Here is a 27,925-nt window from a genome sequence, read left to right on the forward strand (position 1 = left end):
ACTGCGTCACTGCACTCCAGCCTGGGCAACAGAGCAAGACTCCATCTAAAAAAAAAAAAAAACAAAAAAAACAAAACATGAAAAGAAAAGAAATTGTAGCAGGCTAACTTGTTAGCTTGCTAACAGCACAAAATCTCATTCTTCCCAGTTCGCGATCCTGGTCTAAGGGACAGGCACACTAACCATTTAATTATCTGGTTTCTCTACGCTTAAATCAGATCACCAGAAACAATGTGATGTCGCTTAGATCTTACTTTTCAAGAAATGCATAGGTAGTGAGGCAAACTAGAAAATACAGAGAAGCAAAAAAAAAAAAAAATGTTTTAGGAGGCCGGGCATGATGGCACACGCCTGTAATTCCGGCACTTTGGGAGGCCAAGGTGGGCGGATCGCTTGAGGTCAGGAGTTCGAGACCAGCCTGGCCAACATAGTGAAACCCCATCTCTATGAAAAATACAAAAATTAGCAGGGTGTGGTGGCACACGCCTGTAGTCCCAGCTACTCAGGAGGATGAGGCAGGAGAATCACTAGAACCCAGGAGGTGGAGGTTGCAGTGAGCCGAGATCGCGCCACTGCACTCCAGCCTGAGCAACAGAACGAGACTTTGTCTCAAAAAAAAAAAAAGTTTTAAAAACACCGACTAGTCCCACCATTAGGAGAGAGATAGCCTTATCTGTTTGGATTCATCCTTCCAGCCTTTTTCTATTAATATATCTAAGTACAGGAAAACAAAATTGCCAGGTGTGTTGGCTCATGTCTGGAACCCCAGCACTTTGGGAGGCTGATGTGGGAGGATCACTTGAGGCCAGGAGTTCAAGTCTGCAGTAAGCTATAGCTGCACCACTGCACTCCAGCCTGGGTAACAGAACAAGACCCTAGCTCTAAAAAAAAAAAAAAAAATATGGCCAGGCATGGTGGCTCAACCCCTGCTCTTTGAGAGGCCAATACAGGAGGATTTCTTGAGGCCAGGAGTTCAAGACCAGCCTGGGCAACAAAAATGAGACCCTATCTGTACAAAACATTTAAAAAATGAAAATGAAAATTAAGGCCGGGCGCGATGGCTCACGCCTGTAATCCTGGCACTTTGGGAGGCCGAGGTGGGTGGATCACCTGAGGTCAGGAGTTTGAGACCAGCCTAACCAACATGGAGAAACCCTGTCTCTACTAAACATACAAAATTAGCCAGGCGTGGTGGCGCATGCCTGTCATCCCAGCTACTCAGGAAGGCTGAGGCAGGAGAATCACTTGAACCCGGGAGGCAGAGGTTGCAGTGAGCCGAGATCGCGCCACTGCACTCCAGCCTGGGCAGCAAGAGCAAAACTCCGTCTCAAAAAAAAAAAAGAAAACAAAAGAAAATTAATGGAATAACAATATATAAATTGTTTTTAAATAATTTTCTTAAAAATATGGCTTGGTGTCCAGGCGTGGTGGCTCGCACCTGTAATCCCAGCATTTTGGGAGGTTGAGGCAGGCAGATCACTTGAGGTTAGGAGTTCGAGACCAGCCTGGCCAACATGGTGAAAACCTGTCTCTACTAAAAATACAAAAAAATTAGCCAGGCGTGGTGGTGCACAGCTGTAGTCCCAGCTACTTGGGAGGCTGAGGCAGGAGAATTGCTTGAACCCAGAAGGCAGAGGTTGCAGTGAGCTGAGATTGCGGCACTGCACCCCAGCCTGGGTGACAGAGTGAGACTCCATCTTGAAAAAAATATATATATATATGTGTGTGTGTGTGTATATATATACGTGTGTATATATATACCTGTGTGTGTATATATACGTGTGTATATATATACCTGTGTGTGTATATATACGTGTGTATATATATACGTGTGTGTATATATACGTGTGTATATGTATATACATGTGTATATGATGTATATATGTGTGTATATGTATGTATACGTGTGTGTGTATATATATACACGTGTGTGTGTGTATATATATATGTGTGTGTGTATATATATATATATATGGCATGGATATCTTTCCAAATCACTAAACTGACATCTCCATCATCGTTTGTGATATTTGCTTAGTATTCAGTTCTCTATCTGTGGAAATCTAGTTTCTTTTTTTTTCTTTTTTTTTTTGGAGATGGTGTCTCGCTCTGTTGCCCAGGCTGGAGTGCAGTGGCAAGATCTTGGCTCACTGCAAGCTCCACCTCCCAGGTTCAAGTGATTCTCCTGCCTCAGCCTCCCAAGTAGCTGGGATTACAGGCACCCGCCACCACACCCAGCTAATTTTTGTATTTTTCATAGAGATGGGGTTTCACCATGTTGGTCAGGCTGGTCCTGGTCTCAAATTCCTGACCTTGTGATCCGCCCGCCTCAGCCTCCCAAAGTGCTGGGATTACAGGTGTGAGCCACCACGTCCGGCAACATCCCCATTCTACAGGGAGTTTAAGGGGCTTGCCCAAGGTCACACAGCTGCTAAGTGGTGAAGCTGGGATTTGAACCAGGCATTCTGGCTCAAAGTCTGTGTGTACTCATTCCACTATGGGTTACTCCCAGTTTTAAATGTCCTCTTTGCCTTTCCTAAGAGCCAAATAGGAAATGGCATTGGGGCCGGGCCCAGTGGCTCACGCCTGTAATCCCAGCGCTTTGGGAGGCAGAGGTGGACGGATCACCTGAGGTCAGGAGTTTGAGACCAGCCTGGCCAACGTGGCGAAACCCCATCTCTACTAAAAATACAAAAATTAGCTGGGTGTGGTGGTAGGTGCCTGTAATCCTAGCTACTCAGGAGGCTGAGGCAGGAGAATTGCTTGAACCTGGGAGGTGGAGATTGCGGTGAGCCGAGATCGCGCCACTGCACTCCAGCCTGGGCGACAGAGCAAGGCTCTGTCTCAATTCAAAAAGAAAAGGAAAAAGAAAAAAAGAAATGGCATTGGGTCAATGTGAGGATCTTCGACTTTGTGTCCCCTGTGTAGATACAGGTGTTGTAAAGTCCTCTTCGAGTTCAGTCCTGAGAAAAGCCTTGTCTTTTAGGGGCTCACTTCCTTATACTAGGGTAAAAAAATTTACAGGAGGCCATTGTTTTGGACTAAGGTACTGCACTAGGCCCAACAGTCCAGAGCGACCAAAACGAAGTCACTCGTGGCAGGTGCCCGGTGATCACCCTGAACTTTAAAATGGGTCACTTTTCCAAAAAACAGGAGATTCACAGCAACCAACAGACAGGGTTTTAGTGCCTCTGTCACATAGATGTCTTGTAGCTATCCCTATCTGCTTTTGAAAGTAAGTGGATACGATTAACACGTGAATAAAATGAATGAAACAATTCATTTAACAGTTCATTTAAACTAACTTTTTGGACCCTTCCTGCTTTGTAAGAATTCTTGGGGTCGGGAAGGTGGTGTGCTGGCACTGGGAACATCCTGTTAATTGTACTTGCCAGCTTAATTACCTAAACAAAGCCCAAAGCCTCCTAGAGAAAAGGAGTAATTTGTAATTACCAGCAACTGGTTTGACACATCAAGGCCCCTGTTCTCATTCTGAAAAGGAAGCCAGCAAACATAAAGAACAAAAACCTTCCACTTAAAAAAAAAAGCCCCTTCACGCTCTAATGTCTTGATTCAACAACTACACCATTGTGAGCTTGAGAACAGTACTCAGTCTAAAAGCAACATATCCCCTTAGACAGCTCCATTCTGACCACCACCAAAAGCTGCGGTTCTCCAAAAAATTAGCAATGGCTGGGGAGAATATGAATGATTTTTATTTTTGCTAATATGAATTTTTTTATTTTTAAGAATGAGCACTTTCAGGCTGGGCGCGGTGGCTCACGCCTGTAATCCCAACACTTTGGGTGGCCGAGGCGGGTGAATCACTTAAGCCCAAGAGTTCGACAGCAGCCTGGGCAACATCATGAAACCCTGTCTCTACAAAAAATACAGAAATTACCCAGGTGCGGTGGCACGCACTGTAGGCCCAGCTACTCAGGAGGCAGAGGTTGCAGTAAGCTGAGATCGTGCCACTGTGCTCTAGCCTGGGTGACAGGACAAGACCCTGTCTCAAAAAAACAAACAAACAATGAAACAAAGATGATAACAACCCCTACCCCAAACAAACCCCTTCCTTGCTTGGGGACCACACTGCCTTTGTGAAACTAACAAATCAGCCACAGATTATAAATTATGACTCAGAACCAGGTGTGGTGGCTCACACCTGTCATCCCAGCATTTTGGGAGGCTGGGGCAGGTGGATCACCTGAGGTCAGGAGTTCGAGACTAGCCTGGCCAACATGGTGAAACCCCCATCTCTACTAAAAATACAAAAATTAGCCTGACATGGTGGTGGGTGCCTGTAGTCCCAGCTACTCGGGAGGCCGAGGCATGAGAATCACTTGAACCCAGGAGGCGAAGGTTGCAGTGAGCCGAGATCACACCACTGCACTCCAGCCTGGACAACAGAGCAAGACTCCATCTCAAAACAAACAAACAAAACTCTAGCCTCTGAATTTTCAGAGGCGGATTTGAGCAATAATAAACTCCTGTTCTTCTGCTTAGCTGGCTCTGTGTTTATTAAACTCTTTCTCTGTTGCAATACTGCTGTCTTGGTAAATTGGCTATATCTGTGCAGTGGACAAGATCAACCCTTTGGATGACTCTGCATTTTCTTTGAGACAAAAATTACATTAGAATGCACAAATCCTGTTTTTTTTGTTTGTTTTGTTTTTGTTTTTGTTTTTTTGTGAGAGAGGGTCTTGCCCTGTTGCCCAGGCTGGAGTGCAGTGGTGTGATCTCGGCTCACTGCAACCCCCACCTCCCAGGTTCAACCGATTCTCCCACCTCAGCCTCCCAAGTAGCTGGGACTACAGGTTCACGCCACTGCGCTCAACCAATTTTTGTATTTTTTGTAGAAACAAGGTTTTGTCGTGTTGACCAGGCTAGTCTCAAACTCCTGGGCTCAAGCAAGCCACCTCCCTCAGCCTCCCAGAGTGCTGGGAATACAGGCATGAGCCACGGCACATGGCCCACAAATCTTAGTTGTACCATTTTGACAAAGTATATACTTTGGGAAGAAAGGGTTTTTTGTTTGTTTGTTTGTTTGTTTTTGAGATGGAGTCTCACTCTGTTGCCCAGGCTGGAGTGCAGTGGTGTGATCTCGGCTCACTGCAGCCTCCGCCTGCCCAGTTCAAGTGATTCTCCTGCTTCAGCCTCTGGAGGTGCTGGGATTACAGGTGCTCACCACCATGCCCAGCTAATTTTTGTATTTTTTAGTAGAGACGGGGTTTCACCATGTTGGCCAGGCTGGTCTTGAACTCCTGACCTCAAGTGATCCACCCACCTCAGCCTCCCAAAGTGCTGGGATTACAGGTGTGAGCCTGTGCACCCGGCCATTTATTTGATTCTTAATTCTTTTTTGATTCTTAATTCCTGTTTTTATTATACCAGTAACACTAACTCATTGTAGAAGAACAGATGAGCCAAAAGAACAATCAATTATTTTAAAGTCTGTATACATACTACCAGGGCAAGACTTTCTACAAAGTCAAAAAACAACAGATGTTGGCGAGGACGTAGAGAAGAGGGAAGGCCTGCACGCTACTGGTGGGAATGTAAATCAGCACAACCCTCAAGAAAAACCAGCATGGAGAGTTCTCAGAGAACCAAAAGTAGAACTACCGTTCTACCCAACAATCCCACCATGGGTGTCCACCCAAAGGAAAAGAAACTCTTCTATCCAAAAGACACCCACACTCACAACTCACTGGAGTTGTGCTCCAATGCAGCACAACTCACAATAGCAAAGACATGGAATCAATCTAAGTGCCCATCCACGGGCAACTGAATGAAGAAAATATGGCAAATGTATACCATGGGATACCCCTCAGCCATATTCATAAAAAAAGAATAAAACCATGTATTTTGCAGCAACATGTTGGAGCTGGAGGCCATCATCCCAAATGAAACAACTCAGAAACAGAAAGTCAAACACCACATGTTCTCATGTAAAAGTGGGAGCTAAACCATGTGTGCACAGGGTCACGCAGTGTGGAATAAGAGAGACTGGAGACTCGGAAAGGTGGGGAGGTGGGAGGAGGGTGAGGGATGAGAAATTACCTTTTGGGTACAATGTACCCTATTTGAGTGATGGGTACACCAAAAGCCCAGACTTGGCCACTATATAATATATCCATGTAACAAAACTGCATCCGTACCCCCTAAATCTATAAAAATAAAAAATACTTTTCTAAAAGAACTTTTAAAGACACCTGCTTTAAGCAACTACAATTTAGTTAACTATGTAGTTTTGCCATACTCCTAATTAAGGGTTACAATTCATGCTAATAGCAAAAATATACCTGATACATAGAGTGAACCAGCATCTCTCCCTCTAAATGTTAAGTCGTGATACCATTTCCTTCAAAGGGAAAAATTTCGGCTGGGTGCAGTGGCTCATGCCTGCAATTCCAGCACTTTGGGAGGCCAAGGTGGGTGGATCATTTGAGGTCAGGAGTTCGAGACCATCCTGGCCAACATGGTGAAACCCCGTCTCTACTAAAAATACAAAAATTAGCTGGGCGTGGTGGCGCGTACCTGTAATCCCAGCTATTCGGGAGGCTGAGGCACAAGAATCACTTGAACCTGGGAGGTGGAGGTTGCAGTGAGCCAAGATCACACCACCACAGTCCAGCCTGGGTGATAGAGCAAGACTCAGTTTCAAAAAAAAAAAAAAAAAAGGAAAAATGTCTTATATGCTTTACTCTAATTTCCATATTTTTCTATCAGCTCCTTGGCTTTAGAAATATAGGCATTCATCGCATCTTGTGTCAACAACTGAAAGGGGTTTGTTTTGGAAAGGGGTTGTGTATTAGTCTGTTTTCACTCTGCTGTAAAGAACTGCCTGAGACTGGGTAATTTATAAAGGAAAGAGGTTTAATTGACTTTAATTGACTCACAGTTCAGCATGCCTGGGGAGGCCTCAGGAAACTTACAATCATGGCAGAACGTGAAGGGAAAGCAACCACCTTTTTCACAAGGCAGCAGGAAGGAGAAGGGCTGAGCTGAGGGGAAGAGCCCCTTAAACAGCCATTTGATCTCATGAGAATTCACTATCACCAGATCAGCATGTGGGGAGCTGCCCCTACGATCCAACCACCCCCACCTGTGGGGATTATAATCTCGTGAGAATTCACTATCACCAGATCAGCATGTGGGGAGCTGCCCCTACGATCCAACCACCCCCACCTGTGGGGATTATAGGGATTACAATTCAAGACAAGATTTGGGTGGCGATGCAAAGCATAACCATATCAGATTGTTGTCATCTTTGCTTCAAAATTAAACTATAAACTAAATTCCTCCTGCATTTAGCTTAACCTGTACCCATGTACCTACCCCCCTTCATGATCTGAAACATTTGAATTTCCATCGAAAGGATCCTCATGTTCCTTCCCAGTAAGTCACCAACCACCATACACACACATCTAGGTAATCATTAGTCTAATTCTTTTCAACCTAGAATCCTTTTGCCTGTTTTAGAATCTCATAAGTGGAATCATACTATATGCATCCTTTTGTGCCTGTCAGCACCGTGTCTATGAGAGTCACCCACAATATTACATGTATCAGCAATTTATTCCTTTTTATTGTTAAATAGTATTCTATTTTGTGTGTGTATATATATGTGTGTGTGTGTGTGTGTGTATATATATATATGTCTGTGTGTGTATATATATATATTTTTAGACAGAGTTTCCCTATTGTCACCCAGGCTGGAGTGCAGTGGTGCGATCTCAGCTCTCTGCAACCTCCACCTCCCGGGTTCAAGTGATTCTTCTGCCTCAGCCTCCTGAGTATCTGGGATGACAGGCATGCACTACCAGGCCTGGCTAATTTTGTATTTTTAGTAGAGACGGGGTTTCACCATGTTGGTCAGGCTGGTCTCGAAGTCCTGACGTCAGATGATCCGCCCGCCTCGGCCTCCCAAAGTGCTGGGATTACAGGTGTGAGCCACCACGCCTGGTCTAAATAGTATTCTATTATATATATTAATATACACTATATTTTTATTTATCAAATACTCTGTTGACGGATGGACATTTTGGTTTCTTCAGCATATGACTATCAACAGAATGACCAGTAACTTTCTTGTGTGTGAGCATTTTGGTGGATCTATGTTTTCATTTCTCATAGATAAGTATCAAATTATATTTAATCGTAGCTTTAATCTGCATTTCCCTGATACCTAATGGTTTTGAACACCTTTTCATGGACTTATTTCCCATCCATATATCTTCCTTTGTGAACTGTCTGTTCAAGTCTTTTGCTCGTTTTTAATAGGGTTGTTCTCACGGCTGTAACCCCAGCACTCTGGGAGGCTGAGGTGGGAGGACTGTTTGAACCCAGGAGTTCAAGACCAGCCTGGGCAACATAGTGAAACCCCATCTCTACAAAAATACAAAGAAATTAGCCAGGCATGGTGGCATGTGCCTATAGTCCCAGCTACTCAGGAGGCTGAGGTGGGAGGACGGCTTGGGGCCCGGAAGTTGAAGCTGCAGTGAACCATAACTGCATCACTGTCTGGGTGACGGAGCAAGACCTTGTCTCAAAAAACAAACAAAAAAAAGTTGACTTAAAGAGCTCTTTACATGTTCTGGATACAAGTCCTTTGTCAGATGTGAATTTTTCTCCCAGTCTTGACTTACGTTTTCTTAACGGAGTCTTTAAAGAACAGAGGTTTTTAATTTTGATGAAACAAGTTTATTACTTTTTTTCTTTATGGTTATTCACTCTGTATCCTGTTTAAGAACTCTTTGGGCTGGGCATGGTGTCTTATGCCTATAATCCTAGAACTTTGGGAGGCCAGGTGGGGAGGATTGCTTGAGGCCAGAAGTTTAAGATCAGCCTGAGCAACATAGCAAAATCTTATCTCTACAAAATTTAAATTTAAATTGACTGGGTGTGGTGGCACACACCTGCAGTTCCAGCGGCTTGGGAGGCTGAGATGGGAGGATTGCTTGGGCTCAGGAGTTCAAGATTGCAGTGAGCTATGATTGTGCCACTACACTCCAGCCTGGATGACACAGCAAGACTCCTTTCAAAAAAAAAAAAGAAAAGAAAAAGAAAAAAATTTTTGCTCACTCTCAGGTCTTTTTTTTCCCCCCCAAGATAGAGTCTTGCTCTCTCACCCAGGCTAGAGTGCAATGCTGCAATCTCAGCTCGCTGCAACCTCCATCTCCTGGGTTCAAGCAATTCTTGTGCCTCAGTTTCCTGAGTAACTGGGATTACAGGTGCCCGCCACCACGCCCGGCTAATTTTTGTATTTTTAGTAAAGACAGGGTTTCGTCATGTTGGCCAGGCTGGTCTCGAACTTCTGACCTCAAGTTATCCACCCATGTTGGCCTCCCAAAGTGCTGGGATTACAGGCATGAGCCGCTGCGCACTGCAGGTCTTAAAATTTTTCTCTTAGCTTTTAAACATTTACATGTAGGTCTATAATCTATCTGGAATTAATTTTTGTTCATGGTATGTGGTAGAGGCTGAGGTTTACTTTTTTCCCATACAGAGAACTGGTAGTTCCAGCACCATTTACTGAAAACGCTCTCCTTTCCCCATCAAATTGCTTTGGTGTCTTTGTCAAAATCAATTTGCAACAGGTCTACTATGGGACTCCTATTCTGTCCCACTTACATGTCTATCTTTATGACAAATTATACTATCTTTTTTTCCGAGACAAGGTCTTGCTTTGTCACCAAGGCTGGAGTACAGTGGCACGATCATAGTTCACTGTAACATCAAACTCCTGGGCTCAAGCAATCCTCCTGCCTTAGCCTCCCAAGTAGCTAGGACTACAGGTGCACACCACCACACCCAAGTAATTTTTAATTTTTTTGTGGAGATGGAGTCTCATTATGTTGCCCAAGCTGATCTCAAACTCCTGGCCTCAAGTGATCCTCCCACTTCAGCCTCCCAAAGTTTTGGTATTACAGGTGTGAGCGACTACATCTGGCCCTATACTGTCTTGATAACTGTAGCTTTAAAACCAGTTGGTGTTTTTCTTTTTTTGAGATTATTTTGGCTATTCTAGGTTCCTTAAATTTCTATATAAATTTTATTTTTATTTATTTATTTGAGACAGTCTTGCTCTGTCACCTAGGCTGGAGTGTAGTGGCATGATCTCGGCTCACTGCACCCTCCACCTCCCAGGTTCAAGCGATTCTCCTGCCTCAGCCTCCTGAGCAGCTGGGACTACAGGCACCCATCACCACGTCCAGCTAATTTTTTTTTTTTTTTTTTTAAGATTGAATTGGCTGAGCACGGTGGCTCACACCTGTAATCCCAGCACTTTGGGAGGCCGAGGTGGGCGGATCACGAGGTCAGGAGATCAAGACCACGGTGAAACCCCGTCTCTACTAAAAATACAAAAATTAGCCGGGCATGGTGGCGGGCGCCTGTGGTCCCAGCTACTTGGGACGCTGAGGCAGGAGAATGGCGTGAACCCGGGAGGCAGAGCTTGCAGTGAGCCAAGATCGCGCCACTGCACTCCAGCCTGGGCGACAGAGCAAGGCTCCGTCTCAAAAAAAAAAAAAAAAAAAAAAAGATTGAATCTTGCTCGTGGCCCAGGCTGGAGTGCAGTGGTGTGATCTCAGCTCACTGCAACCTCTGCCTCCCGGGTACAATCGATTCTCCTCCTCCCTCAGCCTCCCGAGTAGCTGGGATTACAGGCATGTGCCACCACACCCGGCTAATATTTTGTATTTTTAGTAGAGATGGGGTTTCACCATGTTAGCCAGGATGGTCTCGATCTCCTGACCTCGTGATCCGCCCGCCTCGGCCTCCCAAAGTGCTGGGATTACAGGCATGTGCCACCACGCCCAGCTAATTTTTGTATTTTTAGTAGAGACCAGGTTTCACCACGTTGGCCAGGCTGGCCTTGAACTCCCGACCTCCGCTGATCCACCCGCCTCGGCCTCCCAAAGTGCTGGGAATACAGGCTGTGAGCCACCATGCCTCACCCTATAAAAATTTTAAAACAAACTTTCAAAGTTTTTTTTATTAAAAAACAAACACTTTGTTGGATTATGACTGGGATTGCGTTGAATCTATAGTACAGTTTGGAGACAGGTGACATCTTAGCAGCAAGTCTTCCACTCCAGGAACATGGTGTACTTCATTTATTTGCATTTCCCTGAATTTCCCTCTGCAGTGTTTTAGAGTGTTCAATGTAAAGACTGCATGTGATTTTATGTATTCCTAAGTATTTTGTGATTTGTGACATATAAATTTATGATTTAAATTTCATTTTTGTTTGTTACTAGTATATAGAAACACAATTGACTCATATCTCCACATTGTATTCTGAGATCTTGATATATTTAGTTATTAATTCTAATAATTTTTTGGTTGATTCTGTAAGACTTTTCTATGTAAACAGTCATGTCATCTATGTACAGGGACAGTTTTACTTCTTCCTTTCCAGTCTTTTTTTTTTTTGAGACAGAGTCTCACTCTGTCACCCAGGCTGGAGTGCAATGGTGCAATCTCAGCTCACTGCAACCTCCGCCTCCTGGGTTCAAGTGATTCTCCTGCCTCAGCCTCCTGAGTAGCTGAGATTACAGGTGCCCACCACCAAGCCCAGCTATATTTTTGTATTTTTAGTAGAGACAGGGTTTCACCATGTTGGTCAGGCTGGTCTCAAACTCCTGACCTCAGGCGATCCACCCGCCTCAGCCTCCAAAGTGCTGGGATTACAGGCGTGAGCCACCGTGCCCGGCCCCTTTCCAATCTTTATACCTTTTATTTTTCTTACCCTATTTCATGGGACAGTACAATGGTAAAGTGAGTATTCATGCATCATTCCCAGTCTTAGGGGGTCAGCGTTCAGTGTTTTATCATTAAATGCATTACACAATGATTGTGTTTTCTGCATATGGGGAAACTATTACTTCTTCCTTTTAAATCTGCATGTTCTTCCTTTTCTTGTATTATTTCACAGACGAATCCAACACAATGTCAAGTCTCAGTGGTTAGAGTGAATGTCCTTGCCTTGTTCCCCCACTTGGAAACATTCACTCTTTTCACCATGAAGTACTTGAAGGTGGCTCATAGACACCTTTTACTAGGTTGGAAAAGTTTCCTTCTATTCCTACTTTGCTGAGAGCTTTTATCACACATGAGTGTTAAATGTTTTCAAATGTTTTCTCTGCATCTATGGAGATAATTGCATGTTCTTTTTCGTTGTTGTTTTAATCTGTTAGTATGGTGAATTACATTGACTGATTTTCAAATGTTAAACCAACCCTGCATTCCTGGGATGAACCTCATTTAGTTATGACGTATGATCCTTTTTATATATTCCTGGCTTTAATTCACTTATTTTTCTTAAGGATTTTTGTATCTGTATTCATGAACGATATTAGTCTATGGTTTTCATTCAACAGCTGTGTTAGGCTGTGGAATCACAGAAATGCTGGCCTCGGAACAAACTGGAGAGCGTGACTTCTGCCTCTGCTTTCCAAACAAGTGTGTGTACGATTGGTGTTATTTCTTCCTTGAATGTTTGATAGTATTCACCATCATCTAGACCTGGGGTTTTCTTGGTGAGAAAAACTCAATTCCTTTGATACATGTATATTATCATTTTATGTAAATAGTTTGTATAGATGTGTATTCTTCTTTTCTATTTCATCTTGTGTCAGTTTGGTAAGATGCTTTTTTTAAAGAAATTTTTCTGTTTTATCCAAGTTGTCTAATTTATCAACATAAAGTTGTTTGTAAAGTTATCTTATTATACTTTCGATGTCTGTCGGATCTCTATTCAATTATGATATTGTAATTTTTGCTTTCTGGCTATTTCTTCATCAATCTAGCTGAGGTTTATCAATTTTTTCCAATCTTTTCAAAGAATCACAATTTTTATTTAAAAAAATTCACAATGATTTGTCTGTTTCTATTTCATTGCTTTATACACCTATCTTTATTATTAAATATTCATTATTAAATTCCTTCTTCTTACTTGGAGTTTAATTTGCTCATCTTTTTCTAGCTGCTGTAGGTGGAAATTGCCATCAGAGTGGTGCTGGGCGTGGGAGCTGCCTCTTGAAGTTCGTGATGATCTGGGTTACTTCCATATCCCCTGTTCGCCCAGCCTTCCAACATCTGTGTGAGCAGCTCTCTGTGTTAAATGTCTAGTACAGTTTTGGTTTCCCTGACTGGACTCTGAATGTTATGCGTATAAACTAGCATTTCTTGGCTGGGCACCATGGCTCAGGCCTGGAATCCCAGCACTTTGGGAGGCCAAGGCAGGTAGATCACGAGGTCAGGAGTTCAAGACCAGCCTGGCCAACATAGTGAAACCCCGTCTCTACTAAAAATACAAAAAATTAGCCAGGTGTGGTGGTGCACACCTGTAATCCCAGCTACTCAGGAGGCTGAGGCAAAGGAATCACTTGAACCCAGGAGGCTGAGGTTGCAGTGAGCAGAGATCGCGCCACTGCACTCCAGCCTGGGCAACAGTGTGAGAATCTTTCTCAAAAAAAAAAAAAACAACAAAACAAAAACAAAAACAAAAAAAACTAGCATTTCTTAAAGTTTATTCCAAAAACATTAGTCCCATGAAATGCTCATGGGTTCTGTGATCCAATGAGTTTGGAAAGTGCTATCTACTAGATTTCCTCTGTTGAAGACTCTCAACGCACACTACCATATTAACAGCTGGGGTAGGTGATTATAGAGCGAATATTCACGGCTTCTCCCCACATCCGTGGAAGAAGCATGGTTCTCTGACCTTTGATGTTTGGTGTATCCATCCAAGTAACTTGCTTTGGCCAATAGAATGTGGGTGGAGGTAACAGCGTGCCAGGTCCCAGTGTAGACCTTAGAAGGTATTACAGGACTTCTGCCCTGAGAAGGATGTGCCCAAGCCACCTCTCTAACCTGTTTCAGGGCTGAGTGGAAAAGATCTGAATTCAACACTTAGCCAGGGGCAGAACTGCTGTATCAGACTATAGATTTGTATGCAAGAAATAAATGCTTACTCTTGTATGCAGTGGTGTGATTTTTAGGGTGGTTGTTACGTGGCAAGAGCTGACCAATACAAACATCCCAAGCAGCCCTGTAATAAACACACTTAGCTTGTTCAGCTTTTCGTGTCCCCAAACTTATTTGATCATAGAACCTTATTTGTATTTCTAAGCAATTTGGAAAATAGTAATAAAAACAAACTACTTGATAGGGATTATTCTTAAATAAAATTATCAGAATTTTGAAAAGACATATTCTTTGCAATGGGATTTGTTACCTAATCAATACAGTCATTTGCTTCTTAAATTTCCAGAGAGTATACCAAAAAGGTTTTTTGAGATTCGTCATATTATTGTTGATTATCCCCACTACTTTTCCTCTTGGGAGCACCAGCTTAATCTGAGATACTTAGAAAGGTTGGAGACGTTACTGGTTTCAACACCCTTTTGACTATTTCTCTGCGCGTGCCCACACCCACACATCCCTGTAGCCTTAATCTTAGGTGCTTTAAATATTTTTCCCTCAAAACCTTGGAACTGCTGATTAGCCAATTCATTTTATGGAACATTTACACCATATAACCTAATTGGCAAAATTAGCCCTCATTGTTATCCCGGTCAGCCAAATCAGGCATCATTCCTATTAAAAGGGGACTGGAAAAAAAATTACAGAAACGATACTCTGCATTTGTTTTGCAATGCGCAGGCCTGTGCAACCCTATCCTCAAGGTTCAGGGAAGCTGAGAGCTGGAAGAAAGAGGCTGACAGATTTAGTTCCTCAGAAAGAAACATTTAAGATGGGCACAGTGGCTTATACTTGTAATCCCAAAACTTTGGGAGGCTAAGACAGGAAGATTGCTTGAGCCCAGGAGTTCAAAACCAGCCTGGGCAATATGGCAAAACCCCATCTCTACAAAAAAAATTTAAAAATTAGCCTGGTGTGGTGGCACATGCTTGTAGTCCCAGCTACTCGGGAGGCTGAGGTGGGCAGATAACTTGTGCCCAGAGGTTCTTGGGCAGCAGTGAGCTATGATTGTGCTACTGCACTCCAGCCTGGGAGACAGAGGGAGACCCTGTCTCAATAAAACAAAGCAAAACAGAAAGAAACATCTAATAGAGCCTCATGAGCAGAAGCCATGAGGTCCCTGGCAGCAGCGAGGGGAGATGGTGCATCCCTGCACTGTTACCCCTAGACCCGGGACTCGTCCACCATAGGGAAGGATTGTGTGGGACGCTCGCAGGGAAAGGCAGGAATGCTATGTGAATCTGCCTCAGGGCAGGCTTTGTGCTGAGTAGATGTTCCTATACCAAGAACCGTAGATAACATAGATAAAATAGAGGCATTCGCTAAGCTGGGGTGAATCCGAAGTCAATAGGGCAGATCAGCATCCAAGATGGAGCTGCATCTCTGGGACATAATTACTTCCCAGTCATCACTCAAAGACAGACAAATACACATACAGCCTTGCCGTGAATTGGATGCTTGAATGAAATACGGGGCCTCCGTCCATTTTCAATATTTCCTGTTGACTCTCTCTTTGCTTTGCCCAAAGGGACGGATGGCCTGCAGGAAATGCTGCCCAAAATACGGTACTTTCGCTTGCTGTGTATTTTAAGCTCAAGGAAACTGAGAAAACAGCAGAAGCGAAGGGCTCTCTGACCTTCCCTCACCCTTTTCTCCCCTGAAGCAAGCTACAGAAATTATTTATTTTTATTTATTTATTTTTTTTAATTTATTTTTTGAGATGGAGTCTCGCTCCATCACCCAGGCTGGAGTGCAATGGCGCGATCTCAGCTCACTGCAACCTCCACCTCCCGGGATCAAGTGATTCTCCTGCCTCAACCTCCCAAGTAGCTGGGATTACAGGTGTGCCCCACCACACCTGGCTAATTTTGGTCTTTTTAGTAGAGACAGGGTTTCACCAGGTTGGTCAGGTTGGTCTCGGACTCCTGACCTCAGGTGATCTGCCCGCCTCAGCCTCCCAAAGTGCTGGGATTACAGGAGGGAGCTACGGCGCCTGGCCCCTTTCTTTTTTAATTTTTAATTTTTGTAGAGATGGGGTCACACTGCATTGCCAAGGCTGATCTCGAACTCCTGGGCTCAAGCGATCCTCCAGGCTTGGCCTTGTGAAGCGCTGGGATTTTAGGTGTGAGCCACCGTGCCCAGCCACACTCGGAAAATCTTGTACTTGCAGATTAATACTGTTAAATATAATCACAACTTAAAATTTCTCAAGATGAGGAGCTGTTTTTCTCATTTTGCTTAACCAAACATAATTCTACTTTAAAAACAGAAGCATCTCTCTAAGTTTTGTTTTTTCAGATAATTTATTGTTAAATGAAGACGTCACAAAGCAAAATGGAGTGGGGCAGGTGTCAAAGGTAAACTGAAAACGTCGTGTCTGCCAAACGCTATTCTGGTTTCCTAAGGTTAGAAACAGGAAAAGTGTCAAATGAAAAGGTACTCGCTCAAATTAAGTTTTTTTAAAAGGTCTGTAATTTGAAAGGAAAACTACTTTTCACTAAAAATATCCTTATTACATGAAAGCCATAATTTAAGAGACCGAGAAAAAAGCTTTTTAATTAACAAACAGCATCTCTCAGAGGCACTTAGGAATGTTTGTTTTTAATCAGTGGGTCTTAAAAATCACTGCTTCTGCCCTGCAAACGAACATGAATCCACTGTGGATGGCGTCCTCTGACCCACCCTGAAGCGTTCCGTTTCTCTCCACACACTTCCTTTTCTGCAACTTTCAGCAAAGCAGGTTTGGAGAGAAAGAGGATTACAAAGAACTACAATTGGCTCCCTAGTGAATAACTTAACACAATAAAACCCGGTTTTCCATTTGCATTACACATTCACAATCGCTCACTGCTACTTACTTCACTGACGTATTTCAGACTCTCTCCACACCTAGCATGATTTGTCTGAACTTAACACAGTCCCCCTAAGACAAAAAAAAAAAAAAAAAAATCTCCTAAGGACGTCTGAGAACACAGAGGTGTTCAAAGGCCACGTCTTCCCACGCAACACCCACACCTGCCACGCAGCTGGTGCTGTTTCCTGAGCTCATCCAAGCAAGCGCCTCCACGGGGCAGAGCAAGGCCTTGAGGATCCCGCTAACATAACTTACAAATTATTGGGAGGCCAAGGCGGGTGGATCACAAGGTCAGGCGTTCGAGACCAGCCTGACCAACATGGTGAAGCCCCGTCTCTACTAAAAATACAAAAAGTAGCTGGGCGTGGTGGTGCGCGCCTGTAATCCCAGCTACTCAGGAGGCTGAGGCAGGAGAATCGCTTGAGCCTGGGAGGTGGAGGTTGCAGTGAGCCGAGATCACACCACTGCACTCCAGCCTGGGTGACAGAGCAAGACTCCATCTCAAAAAAAAAAAAAAAAAAAACACATTGACCACTTAAACTACCACAGCATGAAATCAGACAGAAAAATCCATTTTTATGAATAAATGCTGCGTCACTTGCTCTTGCAAACACAGGAAGCATTTTTTGCTCTGCACGTGACTGAGGAGACTGTGGGCCCCAGGGTGCCCCCTCACCGGGTCCCAGCTGGGCTTCAGCCCGGCAAGCTCAGACCAGGTGTGGACTGCAGGCTCTGTCCACAGCGCACTGATGCCGTTGTCTGCAGAGGACAACGTGGCTCTCCAGGCCTCCAGCGACTGCACACGACGGCGATTGTCGCTGCACCTGCCGCTGTGGCTCCGGGGCACTACGGAGCTCAGTTCAGCTTTCGACACGATGGAAGCCATCCGCAGAAACCCGGAGCTACAGCCGAGCTGAGCCCACAGTGCTCGGTAACCCTCAGGCACTTGAAATAATTTGGATGTATTCCAAGGAAATATCTAGCTTGTTCTTTCCAATATTGGAAGAAAAAAGTAAAACCATCAGCCACTTTCTTTACTCAAACGCCACAGGGACTGGCAGGAGGTCCCAAGAAGGGGTTAGGGGAGGATGGAGTGGCGGGAGGCAGGGCTGAAGCCACCGCACCCTGGTCCACCCCACTGCTGGGCCGCGTCAGCTGAATTCACACGGTCCTTGGGAACATTTCATTTCACTGTCACCTGCCCCCATATGGTGGTGTAAGAGGGACGCGCGCCACCACGGCAGCCAGGTTTTGACATCATTCCCTACTCTGAATGTACCTTAGCTTGTCTGGTGTCGGGGGATGTGGGCACAGATCTCCTCGCCTTTTTTTTTCTGCCACTTTTTTTTAGAGATGGAGGCTCACTATGCAGCCAGGCCTGTCTCGAATTCTTGGGCTCAAGAGATCCTCCTGCCTCAGTTTCCAAGTAGCTGAGACTACAGGCGCCAGCCACCGTGCCCAGCCTTCCTTGCTTTTTGAATTGGACCTAAGGCACTGGCAGAAACCCTCTGCAATTCTGACGCCATCGAAATCCTAAGACTGAGTCAACTCTGGCCCCTCTCATGATGAACCAGGTCATCACCTGCGTCTGCCTCCTCCGGGTGGCCGCAGGTCTTCGTCAGGGCCACCACTTCCAGTCCTGAGTGTCCACTCCCCACGTGTGTTTTCCAAGCATAATCTTAGAAGGCTGTTTCTCTCAAAAAAGGCCCTCCACTCTGTTTTGCCTTATGAAAAAATGGGAAAGTATTCTGAAAGTATTCCAAAAGCCCAAAACACCTATCGGAGACTCATGGAAGCCTGCAGAGACGGTCACCAGATACCAAGGGTTCGCGGCGTTTTCTCAGAGCCTGTGCTGGGAACTGACCGTCAGGAAGCAATCAGAGCCGAAGCCGCTGCTCCCAAACCTGGCCGCCCATCGGCCTGGCCTTCCCGGAGCAGGTGGCAACACGGAGAACCTTTTTTTTAAAAAAAGGCATCTTAAATTGTGGTTTGGGATTTTTTTTTTTTTTTTGATATCATGAAAAAAGATTTAGAGAATTACAAGAGTTTAGGTTAACAGGAAACACAAATGGAGGTGGAAATTTAAAAACAAAGGAATGGAACTCAACTCTCCACAGATTGAACCCACACAGGTGTCGCTGTTTACTGAATTAGCACCACTTTTGCGCAGTGAAGACACCCGTGGCTGAAATTTCTTAAATCTCACTTTTTCCATGCTCTTCTTCTGATAAACTGACCGTGGAGGGAGAGCTCTCCTCCCCGCTCCCTATCCCAGACTGTTGCTGCTTTCCTGCAGTTCTGGTGGTCTTTTTGTTGCCTCATCTGATTGAGACTTTGGGGACACAACACAGCAGCAAACCAGGACATATATTCCCTCTAAAAACAGCTTGAAAATTACAACACAAAGATCTCAATAATTATGAGATGCAGTGATTTTTTTTTTTTCTCTTCCCCCAGCCGGGCTTGGAGGTATCTCTAGGTTAGACTCCTCTGGGGCTGGAATGACATGAAGGGTAAGGTCGCCCAGCTTGGCCAGGGCAGTCGGGGGCAGGACAGCGGGAGAGCCAGTCCGACCCCAGCCCAGCCTGCTGGGTCAGCATTCATCGGAGAGGTCGTCGCTGCCCAGGAGCTCCGTGGCTTCGAGCTCCACGCTGGACAGAAACCTCCTCAGCGTCTTGCGGCAGTTGTAATCCAGGGTGGTGGTGTAGACGGTCTTGGGGTACTTGGGGTAGACGATGGTGGTGCTGAGGAAGCGTGTGGGCCTGTGGCGTGGCTCGAAGCGCACCTCAGCCTTGTAGTTGCGCCACGTGCCATTGGGGACGCAGGTGACCGTCTGGCTGCAGGAGGCCACCGCCAGGCCCAGGGGCAGCTGCACGTCGTCGATGAAGTGCCGCTCGGAGTCGTACTTGACCGAGGAGGTGTACCTGGGCGGGAGACACAAGGCCGCGTGAAGCCGCTCCTCTGAGCTGGGGGCTTGGGGTCCCCACTGTGACCATGAGTCATTTGTGGGGTGCACAGGTAGAAACGTGGCTGCTCCGGTGAGAAGCAGCCTAGGGTCACAGGGTCTATAAAGTACTATGTGCCAGGTACCCGTCTAAGTACTTCACTTACGGGATCCAATTTAATCTCCCCAACAACCCTGAGGGAGGAAACTGAGGTGCAGAGGTGAAGCTCACAGCGCCACTGAGTAGTGGAGCTGGGATTTAAATACAGGGGTGCAGGATTCCAAAGCTGACCCCGAGTCACTGTTAGCCACTGCGGGCAGCAGCCCCTGGATCCCGCTCCCACTCGCATAAACTTCAGACCTCAGCCAAGTTACTTCACTCTTCTGAGCCTCCGTTTCCTCTTCCTTTTTTTTTTTTTTTTGAGATGGAGTCTCGTTCTGTCACCCCCAGGCTGGAGTGCAGTGGTGCCATCTCAGCTCACTGCAACCTCTGCCTCCCGAGTTCAAGTGATTCTCCTGCCTCAGCCTCCTGAGTAGCTGGGGTTACAGGCGCCCGCCACCACGCTCTGCTAATTTTTGTATTTCTAGTAGAGACGGGGTTTCACCATGTTGACCAGGCTGATCTCGAACTCCCAACCTCAGGTGATCTGCCTGCCTTGGCCTCCCAAAACGCTGGGATTATAGACATGAACCACTGCACCTAGCCTCTTTTTTTTTTTTTTTTAAACAACATATCTTTTATTCTTTGTAGAGATGAGGCCTTCCTGTGTTGCCCAGGCTGGTCCTAAACTCCTGGGCTCGAGCAACCCTCCTGCGTCAGCCTCCCAGAGTGCTGGGTACAGGCATGAGCCGCCGCACCCACCCTATCAGCTCTTTAATGAGAGGATAAAGGAACCCAGAAACCTTGAATGCTGGTTCTGAAAGTTTGGCTATACCAAACACTTTTTGGTATACTTTTTGGGGACCCTCCCTAAACCTACGTATCTGGGTATCTGACTTATCAACGAAAGCCAATTATCATCTTGATTTCCATAAGATAAATTAGCATCTATATTCCTCAGGCACTTAATTTTTTCAAGTCATTCTTTTAATTTTGGGAGTTACTTTTCTTCTTTTCTTTTCTTTCTTTCTTTTTTTTTTTTTCTTTTGGAAACGGAGTCTCGCTTTGTCGCCCGCTCTGGAGTGGTGCAGTGGGGTGATCTCAGCTCACCGCAGCCTCCACCTCCTGGGCCCAAGTGATGCTCCCACCTCAGCCTCCTGAGTAGCTGGGACTACAGGCATACACTACCATTCCCAGGAAATTTTTGTATTTTTTGTAGAGACAGGGTTTCACTGTTGTTGCCCAGGCTGGTCTCGAACTCCTGGGCTCCAGCCAGCCTCCTACTTCAGTCCCTCAGAATGCTGGATTCTAGGCGTGAGCCACCGTGCCTGGCCCAGAAGTTAGTTTTCTTACAGAAGCAAAGCTTTAATGCATTTTACTGAATTCTTATAGCTTTGTAGATACTGAAAAGAGTATGAGCGTCACATACAGACACATCTAATAGCACTGCCTCCAACCAGCCCCTACCCACTGGTCAGGTGAGTAAGAATCAGAATTCTTTTCTGTGAGTGGAATGGAAATTTCATCTCTCCTCCTTAGGCAAGTAGTTAAGAGGCTAGTGGGAGTCATGGCCCCATTTTGCTCAAAATACAAGCTCTACAGGAACAAAGGTTGAACTGCTCACCTCCCAACTGATGAAACTTGTCTTTGTTTCACGTCAAAGGGGCCTTTGTGTTAATGCAGCGGAAACTCCAGCTATCAAACCACCAGGTACCAAAAGTAAAACTCCTTTCTCTAAAAAGACCTATCTTTACCTGAGCCTTTCAATGCATCTTTGCCCCCAGATAATCCTGGATGAGATAATCCCCAGAGGAAGACCAGCGCTTGCCTAGTGAAATTATACTATGAGACAAGGTTAAAAGACCTCAGAGACGGGGTTGGCAGGTAAGGGAGTAGGGGACAGCAGGTTCTGGAAAGAAGAATTAATATTTGACAAAATTGTAACCTTCTGACGGCCATGATACATGAAGTGCAAAAAGAAAATGCAGAACTTTATACATAACATGATCTCATTTTTATTTTAATTTTAAAAGCATGTCTATATATTTAATTGGTTAGAATGCAGGAACAGAAAGAGGACCCACCAAACTATTAATCATCTTTGTCATACTTTTGCAATTAACTAATTTTTTTTATGACAACAAGCATTAATATCTGGAATAAAAAATAAAAATTGTTAAAAAAAAAAAAGAATAAAATTGGGGCCTGCTATATTTACCTTACTTCCTTTGGTGGTAAGGGGTCAAACTCCACTCCTTCGCCAAAGGACAGGGGACACAGCCTCAGCGCACAGCCGGGAGTCAGGGGGACAGACGCTGGACTCTTCAAGGACAGAGAAGAATGCAGTTAGAGCTCTTACGGGTCGTTTCTTTTCTTTTCTTTTTTTTTTTTTTGAGACAGAGTCTTGCTCTGTTACCCAGGCTGGAGTGCAATGGCACAATCTCAGCTCACTGCAACCTCTGCCTCCCAGGTTCAAGCAATTCTCCTGCCCCAGCCTCCTGAGTGACTGGAATTACAGGCATGTGCCACCACGCTTGGCCAATTTTTTTTGTATTTTTAGTAGAGAGGGGGTTTCGTCATGTTGGCCAGGCTGGTCTTGAACTCCCGACCTCAGGTGATCCGCCCGCCTCAGCCTCCCAAAGTGCTGGGATTACAGGCATGCGCCACCACACCCGGCCCCCACAGGCCATTTCTAAGCATTGCCCACAGAAGGCTGTGGCTCTGAGCCTCCAGCTGATGGGCCCTACTGGGATCTGTGTCCCCCGTGCTGGGCACACCAGAGAAACGCTGGACAGGCAGCCGAGAGGTCTGGGTTCAAATCCCAGGTTGACCACGACCGTGTCGTGTGTCCTCAGAGGAGTCACATCACATGCCCTGTGACCTTATCAGCACAGCAAAGTGGACGCCCCCCTTCACTGCTAAGGTTGTGTGAAAAGCCGCAAAGAGGAAACAAACTCAAGCCAGATTGCCACCCCCCACCCTGCGGTGAGAAACCCTGGTGAGCCGAGGCTCACCTCACCCGAATCCTCCATTCTGTAGTGCTCCCTCTGTCGTCGTCTCAGCAACACTCTAGAAAAGGTCAAAACAAAAAATATGCTACCAGGGAATTTTTTGTTTTCTAACTAAAGATTCAATCTGGCCAAGCGCAGTGGCTCACACCTGTAATCCCAGCAATTTGGGAGGTGGAGGTGGGAGGATCCCTTGCGCCCAGGAGTTTGAGACCAGCCTGGACAACATGGCAAGACCCCATCTCTACAAAAAATACAACAATTAGCTGGGTGTGGTGGTACACGCCTGTAGTCCCAGCTACTCAGGAGACTCGTTTGAGCCTGGGAGGTTGAGGCTGCAATGAGCTGAGATTGCCACTACACTCCAGTCTGGGCGACAGAGCGGGCAGAACAAGAAACTCTGTCTTTAAAGAAAAAACTTTCATTGGTAAGATGGACACCAGGCCGGGCACGGTGGCTCACACCTATAATCCCAGCACTTTGGGAGGCCAAGGCAGGTGGCTCACCCGAGGTCGGGAGTTCGACACCAGCCTGGCCAACATGGCGAAACCCCGTCTCTACTAAAAATACAAAAATGAGCCAGGCGTGGTGCTGTGTGCCTGAAGTCCCAGCTACTAGGGAGGCTGAGGCACGAGAATCGCTTGAACCCAGGAGACAGAGGTTGCAGGGAGCCGAAATCGTGCCACTGCACTCCAGCCTGGGTGACAGAGTGGGACTCTGTGTCAAAAAAAAAAAAAAAGAGAGAGATGGACACCAAATGTTCTTCCTGTCACCCTCCGCTATCCAGAATACTCAGTGAACCAGAGCACAGCAGTACTCCCAGCCCGGCCATTGCATGGGACGTTCTGATTAACCAAGAAGGCTCACTAGAAGGCAGTTACATCCTAGACACGGGGCTAGTTTTCACCCAATTTGCAGGATCAGGGCTTTTGTGTTAAGTGTGCAAAGATAAACACGGTGCAGAGTCTGAACTCGGAAGCCCTTTATGTTCCCTGGTTTACTCGGGATCTATCATTTTCTTTGCCTAATTTGAGAGAAGGATGTACATTTGCGCCAGGGTGTGGAGTGGGCAGCCCCACCCCGACATCTCTCAGGACAGAGAAGGAGGCAAACGTTTCTAGAAGGTTGGCTCTGAGACCTTTATCCTGAGACCAGGACAAGGTGTGTCAACTGGGGGCATGGGGTGGAAATGTGAAAGCCAAAGGGGACCAGAACAGAGACGCAGAGGGCCCTGAGGGTCCAGGTCCTGGACATGGGTGGGGGTTTAGCAAGGCCAGGCTAGAGGAGGGGCGGTGGGTGGGAGCCAAGGTCAGTGAGTTGTGTGTGTGTGTGTGGCAGGGGAGGGTCCATAAGGGGTATGTGTGTTTGTGTTGGGGGGAGGGTACATAAGGGGTGTGTGTGTGTTGGGGGGTACATAAGGTGTGTGTGTGTGTTGGGGGGGTACATAAGGTGTGTGTGTTGGGGGGTATATAAGGTGTATGTGTGTTGGGGGAGGGTACATAAGGGGTGTGTGTGTGTGTTGGGGGGTACATAAGGTGTGTGTGTGTGTTGGGGGAGGGTACATAAGGGGTGTGTGTGTGTGTGTGTTGGGGGTACATAAGGTGTGTGTGTGTTTGTATTGGGTGGAGGGTACATAAGGAGTGTGTGTGTGTTGGGGGGGTACATAAGGTGTGTGTGTTGGGGGGTATATAAGGTGTATGTGTGTTGGGGGAGGGTACATAAGGGGTGTCTGTGTGTGTTGGGGGGTACATAAGGTGTGTGTGTGTTGGGGGAGGGTACATAAGGGGTGTGTGTGTGTGTGTGTTGGGGGGTACATAAGGTGTGTGTGTGTGTTGGGGGGGTACATAAGGTGTGTGTGTTGGGGGGTATATAAGGTGTATGTGTGTTGGGGGAGGGTACATAAGGGGGGTGTGTGTGTGTTGGGGGGTACATAAGGGGTGTGTGTGTGTTGGGGGAGGGTACATAAGGGGTGTGTGTGTGTGTGTTGGGGGTACATAAGGTGTGTGTGTGTGTGTGTTGGGGGTACATAAGGTGTGTGTGTGTGTGTGTTGGGGGTACATAAGGTGTGTGTGTGTTTGTATTGGGTGGAGGGTACATAAGGAGTGTGTGTGTGTTGGGGGGGTACATAAGGTGTGTGTGTGTGTTGGGGGCACATAAAGTGTGTGTGTGTTGGGGCACATAAGGTGTGTGGGGGGGGAGGGCACATAAGGTGTGGGCATTGGCTTCTGCAAACAGCCCCCACATAGTGACAGTGGGCCCTGCTCTGCCCCCACTCTCTGGCTGCCAGACCCTGCCCAACAGAAGGGGGCACCTCCCAGGTGTCCCCATGAGAAGGCGGGTGATCTCTGAACCCCCCACCGCCTTCCTCCAGGCATCGGCAGGAGCACTCGGTTCTGTCGCCCTCTCTGCTCTTCCATCCCTGCCCACCCGACAGACCCTCCCTGAGCACGGCCCTCGCTCCAGGCTGGGGCTGGGGTGATGTGAGGCAGCGGAGGTCGTAACAGACACACCAACGAGGGGCCACAGGAATGGGGATGCAGCCGTGGACTCTGGCCCCTGGGAAGCATCAAGGAAGGCCTCCCAGAGGAGGAGACATGAGCTGGGCATTGAGGGGCCAGCAGGACGCCTCCTGGGAGAGGTAAGAGGCCCTGGGCATGCGGGTGGAGGGCGGCAGCAGAAACGCTGGTGTGGTGTATGCGTCCGGCCTGTGGCCAGGGCAGGTGGACGACGAGGCCAGATGGGGCCGGATGGGAGGGCACTCAAGGCCAAGCTGAAGCCAGCCCCGCCTTGCGATGGCAATGAGGAAACTGCCCTGATGCCCACCGAGAGACAGAGTGGGAGGGGCGAGACCACCAGCACCGCCGGGGCTCCCGTGGGGGTCCCCAGGAATCTCTCGTGGGGATCCCTAGGGACAGCAGCGGCCGCCGACTTCACCCGGGGGAGGGGCTGGAAGTCCCCGCTCCAGCTTTTCGGAGACTGCGGGCAGGATGTGGCTTCCCCAGAGTTCTAAGTAGAGGCAGCAAACGCCAACATCTGAGCCACTCCCGAGGCAAGAGATTAGGTGGAGTTTTTTCTTTAAATGAACATTTTAAAGTAAAGTAAAAGGATGACTCCGTGAAAGTTTCCACCCACCCGTCATGGGAGGCACCGGGTTCCCGGGGTTCAGGCCAAGAGGGGGCCCCGGGAGGCCGCAGGCTGGGGAGGGACCTTTCTCTAAAGGTCGAGGAAGGCTCTGGCCCCTCTGCCCTGGGATGGGGAGCCCGGGGCACACCCAATGCCGGGCCCGGCTGGGAGGAGGCGCGCGGCCCCGCGGGAGCCCAAAGCCGCGGGGTGTCGGGCCGGAGTCCGGGGCGGGCCGGGGTTCCCTCCAGGCGCCCCCCGCGCCCGGCAAAGGCAGAGATGTGGCCGACCCGCAGCCTGGCAGCCCCGGGGCCGCCACCCCGAAGGGAGGAGACGGCGGCTCGCCGCTCCCGGGGCTCCCGCGCCTCCCAGGCAATGACAACTTTCCAGCCACCGGCTCCAGCTGGCCGGGCTCGCGGCGCTCCCGCCCCGGGCTCCCGGCGATGGCCGCCCCGTCCCGACACAGCGCGCCCGGGGGGCAGGAGCCGCTGGGGGTCCCGGAGCGGAAACCGCGGCGCTTGGAGGGAAGGAGCCCGCGCGGGGCCACTCACCGGAGCCGCGGGGGTCGCCGCCGCGTCGGGCTCCAGCGCCCCCGGTGCCGGCGCGCGCCCTCCGCCGCCTCCGCCGCCTCCGCCCGCCGCGAGCCCCCAGTGGCTGGGGCTGGGGCTGGGGGGCAGCCCCGAGTCCGGGCTGTCCAGGACGCCGTCGCCCTTCTTCCTCGCGTCCACGAGCTCGGGCACATCCTGCAGGCTCAGCCGGCCCACCATGGCGGCGCGCGAGAGGGGCCCGAGGCACCCGCGCCGGGGTCGCGGGACAGCGAGGGGCGCAGATGCGGGCCGGGGCCGCTGCCCGCCCGGCCGCCCTCCCTCCCTGCCCCGCCGCCCGCGCGCCGCCCTCCCCGGCCTCGGCCTCGGGCCCGGCCCCGCCCCTTCCCCGCCCCTTCCCCGCCCCAGGCCCGGCCTCGGCCCCGCCCCTTCCCCGCCCCAGGCCCGGCCTCGGCCCCGCCCCTTCCCCGCCCCAGGCCCGGCCTCGGCCCCGCCCCGCCCTCCTGCCCCGCCCCTTCCCCGCCCCAGGTCCGGCCTCGGCCCCGCCCCGCCCTCCGGGCCCGCCCCCTTCCCGCCCTCCGGGCCCGCCCCCTTCCCGCCCGCCTGCCCCGCCCTCTGGCTCCCGGCCCCGCCCCCCGAGGCCGATCCCCGCCCGCTGGAGGCACCGAGCGCCAAAGGCCCCCCAGCCCGGTCTGGCCCCCAGCGCGCTACAGGTGGACGCGGGGACCCGCTCGCGCCGGGGCCCTGGGGGCGCGTTGACCCCTCGCCCTGTCCCAGCGGGACCCGGGAGGCGCTAACAGCTTCCGACCTGGCGGTCGGGGGAGCCGGACGGAGCAGGATCCCATCCCGCAGAGGCCTGGGGAGCCGGGCGAAGCCAGCGAGCAAACAACTGGAAATTATTAATAGTTAATGCGCTGCGTATGGCCGCAGCCGCCCGTTGGCCCAGGAAGGCGGGCTCTGGCGCTCCTGCCCGTCCCGGAGGAAAGACTTGTCCTCGGGGGCTCCGCAGGCGCGGGTCACCCCTGGTGCTCAGCTGGACAGGCTGTGGCCACACAGGACACGCAGGGCAGAGCCCTCTGCGGCTGGCGCAGGCTCGTGGACAGGCTCAGCAGGTGGACCGCGGGCTGCCTCTAGGGCCACCGGCCGCCCAGTGGGGGCCGCAGCTTTTCCCTCACCGGGGCTAACCGTTCTGCCCACCCCACCCCCAGGAGAATCCCTTCCGAAAAACAGACAGCACTTCTCCCCACCCCTTGGGTCTGACAATGAAGCCTTATCCTGAGTGGGAACTCGTCTCCGTAGCTGCGGGGTGTAGAACTGGGCTGTTTCTCACGGGTCTCCGAGGTCAGCAGAAAGTGCAGAGTC

The 27,925-nt window shown here is 48.6% G+C and overlaps 1 protein-coding gene across 1 annotated transcript; it reads right to left on the bottom strand.

The window, feature by feature from the left end:
- Positions 1-16,276: 16,276 nt before the first annotated feature.
- Positions 16,277-26,913, bottom strand: RFLNB (refilin B). Its single transcript, XM_024235582.3, has 3 exons — positions 26,570-26,913; positions 22,109-22,212; positions 16,277-19,770 (listed from the first exon to the last, which is right to left on the bottom strand). Exons 1-3 carry the CDS (start codon positions 26,783-26,785, stop codon positions 19,440-19,442), a joined length of 651 nt encoding a protein of 216 aa, XP_024091350.2. The 5' UTR covers positions 26,786-26,913; the 3' UTR covers positions 16,277-19,439.
- Between the last annotated feature and the right edge of the window lie 1,012 nt (positions 26,914-27,925).

This window comes from Pongo abelii, chromosome 19 (genome assembly GCF_028885655.2).
Source record: "Pongo abelii isolate AG06213 chromosome 19, NHGRI_mPonAbe1-v2.0_pri, whole genome shotgun sequence".
Lineage (NCBI taxonomy): Eukaryota > Metazoa > Chordata > Mammalia > Primates > Hominidae > Pongo > Pongo abelii.